The sequence below is a fragment of the Zingiber officinale genome, chromosome 5B (assembly GCF_018446385.1).
Source record: "Zingiber officinale cultivar Zhangliang chromosome 5B, Zo_v1.1, whole genome shotgun sequence".
In the NCBI taxonomy this organism is placed as follows: domain Eukaryota; kingdom Viridiplantae; phylum Streptophyta; class Magnoliopsida; order Zingiberales; family Zingiberaceae; genus Zingiber; species Zingiber officinale.
Genome location: NC_055995.1, coordinates 4,991,997 through 5,001,031, shown reverse-complemented (window position 1 = coordinate 5,001,031; position 9,035 = coordinate 4,991,997). Strand labels below are relative to the sequence as shown.

Below are 9,035 nucleotides of genomic sequence, written 5' to 3'. Positions count from 1 at the left end.
CCCAATTAGGATGCCTGAATTCTATTAATAAAATCTTAAAAAATATATTTTAATTTTTTTTAATCAAAATTAATATATTTTAGTTATTTTTTTAATCAAAATTTAAAAAAATAAAAAAATCATGATATACTGCGCGATACGCACAGTTAAATATATATATATATATATATATATAAAAGTAAAATAACTAGTGAACAATAAAAGAAGAATGGAAATTAATAAAAATCTGGAAGAAAATACTCGTCTGGTTCTTTGCTTATGGCTCTTATCTGGAAAGAGAAGGTTCTGGTCCTCTGACGCGTATGCCAAAGTGCCGGCGCGGCCGAGGCCGACGACCACCGCCCCCTTCCGCCTCGCCGAGAAGTGATCCACCACTCGGCGGCCGCCCTAGCCGTCCCCAGCCTCGGGGCTCTTCAGCCCTGCCAGGATCTTCGTCACTGCCGAGTTGAACATCGCCAACATCTTCCCCCGTCGACCCTCGAAGCTTCCGCCTTCCGCGATCGTTCTATGGAACCCCACCGTCGTGTCGCGCATAAATAAACTAGAGCAGCCTCGATAGACGCGGCGGATGGGCACGGTCGATGAGGGCAACTGTACTTCGAGATCCAGACCTACGCCGACCGATCGATCATAGCACGAAACGTGTTTAGGATGTTAGAGTTCTTTACATGGAAAAGAATGGTGGAGCAGTCAACGCTCCCATGGAACAAGGGGCCCACGTGGAGGGAAGCAGATGGATTTCGTATTTCCATCCAGGGAAATGGTCAAACACCAGAATCTAGAGGCGGAAATCCAGCAGGCAGGATTAGGAACAGACCCCTGATTGGGTAATTAGATTGATGTGGATTTATCCATCAATCTCGAGCGTATTTTGCAAATATGGATTTGACTTTGACGAAAGATCGTAAGAACTCTGGTCATCGACCCCTCCCACACGGATATTTTTGTCTAGTACAGTGATCTTTACACGGAGAGGTCAATCATCCTGCAAGTCATTTTGTATCCGTTAGAGCACCCACAATACTGTTAATAGGAAGCGTCAATGCGGACATGTATACCAACGTGACAGTACTGTTCATCTACGGTAGCATTAATGTGTTCAAAGAATTGAACGTGTTAATGGCTACAAATTGAAAAATAAAAATAAAAAAACAATAGCAAATGTCATTAACGCGGCTCTAAGCACCAACAACTACTCTATGGCAATTATGTTTCATTTCAGAATGAATTCGCATAATCTTTAATGTTCTCACTTGATGTATGAATCACAATAATGATGTTCCTTTAGGACGGTCTAGTAATTAATACATGAGTTATTGTCATCATGAAGTCTGAAGTTTGAATTTCAATAAAGTCGAGATAAATGTCTCCCTTATGTGTTAGTCACTATTCCAAAGACTAATAGTTGTTCATGATTTACTTCTTCCGTGTTGATTCTGGAATGAATTGACGAGGTACTGAAAATAAATGTATTCAACTTTTGTCATAATAATGATGAACATATAAATTTAGGTACCAAACCACTAATTTCAAAAGAGGATCAAGCAAAGTTGATCGTTTGAAATTCTTTTTTTTTATATATGTTATAAAGGTGGTCGTCACATATATAGCATGCAATAATAAATCGAAAAGCATCGGAATGAATTACATATATAGAAGATTAGGAGAAATTAATAATCTGCTTCTTTCGTTCTCATCTTTATACTTTGTTTTTTTTTTACAGAAAAGGGGGATTCAGCAATTCAGCCACCAAGCCATTCTTGATTCATGCATGACAATGACTGTCAAATCCTGCGACAGAATGATGATTACCCTCGATCAGATACCGTTCGAGCCCCATCGCTTTCGATCTCAGTGGTCCATGAGAAACTGCGAGGCAAGTCACGTCCTGGAAGAAGAGAAAGGAGCTCGCTACAGTGTCTATAAGTAGGACGCTGAAGTTCCAAAGGTACTTTGGAGACGTACGTATACTTCAAATTTAAGGACAGCGTTCGATATGAATGAAGCTGTTCACTTAGACAAGTGAGAGGAGTTCCATAAAGCAAAAGGTCAGAGAGGGGACTCATGGATACTCATGCTTTGCAACAGTACGGACCAACGACCTTGTTTGAATCTGGATGGATTATAATTTTGATGAACAAAGAGAATCTTAAGTTGCTAATCATTGGCGCATGATACTGACAAATCCTATTTATAACATCACATGGACCAAGCTTAATTAGCAAAGTTTAGGCGTGCGTTTATGTTAGTTGCATGGCCTTATTTATAGGCTTCTCTCCTTGCTCTGAAACATTTATGCATGGAAGCCTCTAAAGTTTGTGATCAGTTGGTTTATGGAGATCCATTGTTATGTTGTATTGCAGTCATAGTTGTTTGTCACTGTGCTTGATTGCCAAAGCTGTACTATTTTCTTATTATTTAGGGGAACTAAAGACTGTGCCAAAGAGTTTGAACACAGTATCCCAAGACGGTCAAGTATTGTAATGTGCATGGCTGCCTGGAAGCTGATTGGTCAGGATGGATTTTGAATACTTTGTGAGGGGAAAAGGACACGAGTTGTTCGATTTAAGAAAACATAAAGAAGAAGCCAAACGTTCAGATTCTGCATGGCAATAGAAAAAAGGGTCAGGTTTAACCAGTCGGCAATGAACTTCGATATGGAGATCATGAACCTTTGTTTCATTAAGGATGAACAATAGGCAGGGCAATCACCAAACACGCAGATGTAAAGAAAGAAAAATTACCAAATAAAAAAGGGGGGAAAAGAGAAAATAAAAAAAGATATCCATGCAGAAACACACACACCTTTGAACGTTGGAGAAGGCCTCTGAATGCTTTGGTTTGCTTTGCTTTTTTTTTTTTTTTTGCCGTTTACCTGCTCTATGGAAGAAGCCAATTAGGTGAGGAGGTGCTGAAACCTGACTCCAGCCAGTTTCTGTGAGGAGAAGATTCTAATTGCCTAATTGGTAGCAAGCAATTCTGGCGTGCTTTTTGTTTTGTTTTGTTTGTGTTTTGTTTTACATTTTATTTTTCTTTCTAGTTTTTCAGTTTTAGAAATTTCTGCTTCTTAACGAAATGTTTGCTTGCATTCACTGTTTTGGTTTGGTCTTGGATTTGGAGTAAAAAGCCTTGAGAGAAGCGAGAGAAAGAGGAGCACTTTATTCTCTTGAAATTGGATACTTTAATCAACTCCTAGAACAAGGATTCGAAGGAGAGAGTACTCCCCTCGCCTTCTCCTTCTCCTTCTCCTTCTCCTACTCCTTCTCCTTCTCCTCTCACTTTCACACTCTGTCATCACCACCATTCTTTTCTTCTCCTTCCCCAAAATCCAAGCTTTTTCATTTCCATGCAGTTGGTTCCATACCTCCCAGTTCTCAGAATCTTATACTTATAGTCTCCTTTCTTCAGTCGCCAGTCCTTCACATCAGAAGCCGTCTGGGGAAAGGGCAAAAAATTGCGATTTTTTTTCTTTTTCTAAAGAGAATCTGGCAGTGATCCTGTCTACTTCCTTTGGTCTTGTTACACGTTAGAATTTGCTACTAAATCGATTGGCAAGGGGAAGTAAAGTACTACCTCGTCTTTATTTTCCATCAAAAATCTCTGCTTCGCCATCCAGTTCTTGGGAGAATCCAAGAAACAGTGCGAGGAAGAGGGGAGTTGGCTTCTTCCTGGTGTTCTATCAAATGCCTGAGTCAGTTGCATGAGGACATTCTGAAACAATGAAAGATGGGAGTTGGAAGAAAAGCAAGGTTTGATGTGGTGTTTGTCTTCTTGGTGAGTGATTGCTGCGCGGAGCTTCGTGGGTTACCAACTGAACTCTCTTCTTTTCTTTCTCTTCCAGCTCTCATGGTCCAAGGCCTTTGTCAGAAAATGGTTCAACATCAGGAGCAAAACCCAGGACTTCCATTCAGATGATGTTGGAAGAGGTAGATATCTGTCTTGTTTCTGCAAGAATATGAAAATATAACCTTCTTGAAATAAGAACATGGAAAATGTCTTCTTCAGCCTCAGTTTTCATCTCTCTCCTTTCTTTCTTTTTTCCTTTTGGAATAACTGCTCTTCATTCTGTAAAGAAGAAATTTTTATTGTCATTTTCACAATCAGTGTTCTTCTGCTCATTCCTGCATGCAAAACACAGCCTTGCATCCCTTTTTGTTTCATTTGAATTCTGTGTTTCTTTGCAGGAGGGGAGGAGGAATGGAGGGGCAGCATTGCAGGGATGGAAGCATTCTCTGTCAAGAAAAGCAAAACAGGTTGAACAGTACCATCATCTCTGTTAAAAAGCTTTAGACCACACAAAAGAACTTGTCTTCTTCTTTTTTATTAATAATGTTATCTTCTTTCATAAGTTGCCTTCCTCTTCATCTCACTAATTTTCTCTGCCATTAGAGAGGCTGTCCAAGAAGAAATCTGATCAAGCTCGGAGAGGAAAGATTGATCTGAATGCATCTGAAGTCACTGAAACACTCCATTATAGGTATTCCAAACTAGAGATAATTAACAAAAATAACTCAAAACACTCATCCAAATGCTAAAATGATTGCTAACTTCCATTTGTTGATAGGATCTTTGTTGCTACATGGAATGTAGGTGGCAAATCCCCACCTAGTAACTTGAATCTTGATGATTGGCTTCATACCTCACCTGCTGCAGACATATATGTGCTTGGGTACATTCAAATTTTTCATCCTTTTTTCAAATTTCGATAAACTAATTTCAAGTGCATCCAGTGAAGTAGTTGTTAAACTTGAAACCTCAGATTTCAGGAAATTGTCCCTCTTAATGCCGGAAATGTTCTTGGAGCAGAAGACAATGGTCCTGCAAAGAAATGGGTGTCTCTCATTAGAAAGACACTGAACAATCTCGCCGGCAATAGCAGCAGCGGTAGCTTCCAGACCCCCTCCCCTATTCCCAATCCTGTCATGGAGTTGGATGATGATTTTGAAGGAACGTCTACTAGACCAACAAGTTTCTTCCAACGTCGATCATTCCAGTCCTTGAGCCGTAGTATGAGAATTGATGGAGATATTTTGGCTCCACAACCAAGGCTAGATCGTCGGCATAGTGTTTGTGAGCGAGTTATGTTTGCAAACAGAAGAAGTGACTATGATCCCAATTATCGATGGGGCGGCTCTTCAGATGATGATAACATTAGTGGAGATTCACCTAGCACAACAACATACTGTTCACCAGTGTCCTATGGCTATGGAGCTTCCACATCAATGGAGGCAGGGCAATCAAGGTAAGTAAGAAAAAAGTTGTTCTTGTTCATATCAGCTATTTCATCAATGTTAGACAACAACAAAACAAACATGCTTTTTAATGGCTGTTTCAGATACTATTTAGTGGCAAGCAAGCAAATGGTTGGAATATTTCTTACCATATGGGTAAGAGGGGAGATAAGAGAGAGTATAAGGAACTTGAAGGTCTCTTGTGTTGGCCGAGGGTTGATGGGCTATCTCGGTAACAAGGTATGATTCGATAAGATCTTATCTAGCTTTCAGTGCATATTTACTCTGAAAATTCCTGATCGAGCGAAATTTCTCTTCTTTCTCAATCATTGTATCCAAATAGAAGTATGGAATAACAATGTGCCATCTGCAAGTGTGGGATTGTTAATTTCTTCAAGTAGATTGAGAGTTATGAAAACCACATTACTTGCATTCTTAAATCTGTTTCTTCTCAGGGATCAATTTCAGTCAGCATGTCTTTGCACCAAACAAGCTTCTGCTTCATCTGCAGCCATTTGACTTCCGGACAGAAGGATGGAGATGAACTAAGAAGGAATTCAGATGTGATGGAGATTATAAGAAAGACGAGATTCCCACCGGTCGGTGGGTTTTATGATGAAAGGTCACCTGAAACTATCCTCGAGCATGAGTGAGTGTGTTCAAATTTACTTGGTAAATTAGTCCTAAATTTATATTTTGTAGAAATCTCATGTTGTTGCTTTCGATCCTCTTTCTTTGTAGTCGAATAATTTGGCTCGGGGATCTAAATTACAGAATTTCTCTTTCGTATCGCTCTGCCAAGGCTCTTGTCGAAATGAGGAACTGGAAAGCTCTGTTGGAGAAAGATCAGGTAGCTAGGCAAATAATTTACTTTTCATCTACAAGAAATTTTAGTTGTCTGAACATCTTCAAGAAATTTATTCCTTTAAAGCAGCTTCGGATAGAACAAAGATGGGGTCGGGTGTTTCAGGATTGGAATGAAGGGAAAATATATTTTCCTCCCACTTACAAATATTCAAACAACTCAGACAGATACACAGGAGACGACATGAACTTGAAAGAAAAACGTCGAACACCTGCATGGTAATTAACACCTATAGTAGATTCCTTCCTTGCAGAATGTATTCAACAGACTTGTACTCATGACCTTGTTCAATTACTTAGGTGCGATAGAATCCTGTGGTATGGAAGTGGCCTCAACCAGCTCTCTTATGTACGCGGAGAATCGAAATTCTCCGACCATAGACCGGTTTCTAGCATTTTTATAGCAGAAGTCGAGTCAATTAATCATAGCCGAATACAGAACATGAATTGCTCTAGCTCTCAAGTGAACATAGATGAACTTTTGCAGTTCTCCAATGGGTATACAGAGCTGAATTTCTTTTGAAGAGTGCATCAATACAGTTGGCTTAAACAGGATCTTCCTTGTATATTCATTCAACAATCCTTTCACTGATAAAGGTAATTACTTTCCCTTCGATGCTATTAGTAACATATGAAACTTAGATCGAGTGTTTACTCTCTACTTACAGTTCGAATTTCTCGATTATTCCCAGCAACTGATTTGCTAAAGGTCAATGGTGAACCCAAGGATTGCAAGCTTTTTTTCCTTTGATGTTCTGGTAAGTCCTATGATTATGAACAACCATAATGTCCATTTCTGTTTCATAAGAAAGTAAGAATAGGTTAGAGTGACTATTCTGCCTTTTTCAGTTTATCAATTTCAAGTTGGTCTGTCTTTCTTTGAAGATACAAACAGGAAGAGAGGCAAATAGTATGGGGCAAAAGAGATTGAACCTTCAATGGAGAACATTAGCCTCAGTAGTCGGAACCAAGTTTGTTCAAATGAGCAATCAATGGACACAAGAATTCTTGCTCTAGGTGACACAGAGCTATAAAGAGATCCTGACAGAACTAACATAAGCGACAGTTCATCATCAACCACAGGCCAAACTACTCGAGTCCCTTTTTTTTATTGGTACTTTTGATCATTTTATGTCAGGGCAGGTGAAAACTTGCAGTTTGGGGTGGAAAAGTAGGAAGCTGACAATAATAACATTTACCATTCTTTTTCATTTTGTATTCTAGAAAAAAAGGGCAATGAACATCTTCATGCACACTCATTGCACTGGGGATAAAGAAGTGTAGGCTATAATAAGCTGTTGCAAGAGCATGGGCAATGATCTTTAAACTGCAAAAGGCTATTCTTATGACACTCTCTACAGATTCTGGTGTCGTGTTTCTTCTTTTTTGTTTCAAGGGCAGCTGTTAGAAAAAGCTAGAGACGAACAGTTACAGAGAAATGGATGAGTTTACTCATTCAACTGCTCAATCAGATTAATATCTCAATTATATCCCTGGAAATGGGGGAGGCAATGGCTTCCGGACGTGCATGGCTGCATGCATGCATGCATGCATGCAGGACTCCAATTATGATGTCATCGACTCGTGCAGTGGACGTCCTGTCCACCGGATGACGAATTAGATTTTGTACGTCATCATCTGCATGCTTGTCTTTGAAAACTAACATCATAAATTGCCTTTAATGCTTTGGCTAATGTGATGAGACTTCACATCTCTCATCCGATTTCTTCAAGCAAAGTACCAATTGCTTTTGTCATCGCAAGCTGGCCACTGGAGCAGGCTTAAATCAATCACTCCATGTCATGTAGACAGACTCGCCATCATCATCAATCACTCCATTGGACTTGGCAACAACAGTGTGCCCTGCTCCGCTCCTCGCTGGTCACGAGTGCTGCCCCTCTCTCTCTCTCTCTCTCTCTCTCTCATTCACATCGACGATGCAACTGCTTGATTAATTCCACCGATGCAGGGAGTTGCATCGTGCATGCTGCGCTGCTTGTCACTGCTGATCGGCCTGGAGGAGAAGACAATTGGTAAGATTGAGGGTTTGGGGTTTGGACGAGGAGATGCGACGAGAGCAGAGTAGAGCAGAGCAGAGGAGCGGATGATGTCAGAATTGAATTCTGCCATGTCTCTGAAAACCATGCCAGGGACCAGTAAGTGCTTCTTTTAAGGAGGTCAAACCCAACCCCCGCGGATCCCAATGGCCGCGCATGCCTCTGTCGAGCAGGAGGCAGTGGAGTTTGTAGGCTTTACGCTAAGCCCCACAACCGGTTAGCTTGACTAGTGATAAACAACATGACTCTGTTCGTACTTGGATGAATTTTAAAATTTGACAAGAGATCGAAAGGGAGCATTTGAAATTGTAAAGTTTTCAACGGATAAAGTATGAATATATAGTACTATAATTCTCGTTGTTGAGGCTCCTAGTGAGAGGATATAATAATTGAATGCACAAGAAGAGAGGTAATCTTTCTCTGTGTCTGGAATTACGAGAAGTTGTCCTCTTGAGATGATCTAGTGGCTAGCGGCTAGCGCGTGAGATATTATCGTCATGAGGTATGGGGTTCAAATTTTGACAAAATCGAGATAAATGTCTCCCTTATGTACTAATCATTATTCCAACGGATAGTAGCCGTCCGTGATTTACCTCCTTCTTGTTGGTCCTGGGACGGATTGACGGGGGTACTGGGGGCGAGCATATTCGCCTTTTGCTACCATGAAATTATAAAAAGTTGATTCAAATCTTAACTAGAATAAGTTAAATTTCTAATTACAAACTGAATAATTCCGACTTACAAAATTTACTTACAACGAACCTTAATTAGAGAAGGCTTAGTAAAACCTTTCATAATATCATTAGGATCAAAAGAATTTATATATATCTTCATAATAATATTGTCCACTTTAGGTCTAAGTCCTTATGAGTTTATTTTTATA

The 9,035-nt window shown here is 40.0% G+C and overlaps 1 protein-coding gene across 4 annotated transcripts; it reads left to right on the top strand.

Moving 5' to 3' along the window:
* Positions 1-3,100: 3,100 nt before the first annotated feature.
* On the top strand, positions 3,101-7,441 carry LOC121983979 (type IV inositol polyphosphate 5-phosphatase 7-like). Of its 4 annotated transcripts, none has more exons than XM_042536710.1 (13): positions 3,101-3,749; positions 3,842-3,926; positions 4,185-4,253; positions 4,390-4,477; positions 4,565-4,669; positions 4,760-5,242; positions 5,336-5,471; positions 5,687-5,880; positions 5,973-6,081; positions 6,166-6,314; positions 6,396-6,692; positions 6,788-6,853; positions 6,991-7,441. In XM_042536710.1, the coding sequence occupies exons 1-11, from the start codon at positions 3,720-3,722 to the stop codon at positions 6,616-6,618; spliced, it is 1,671 nt and encodes a 556-aa protein (XP_042392644.1). In that variant the 5' UTR covers positions 3,101-3,719; the 3' UTR covers positions 6,619-6,692; positions 6,788-6,853; positions 6,991-7,441. The 4 variants fall into 4 exon arrangements, with proteins under 4 accessions (XP_042392644.1, XP_042392641.1, XP_042392642.1 ...); XM_042536707.1 differs by having other exon boundaries at positions 6,981-7,441; XM_042536708.1 differs by having other exon boundaries at positions 6,945-7,441.
* Positions 7,442-9,035: the final 1,594 nt, after the last annotated feature.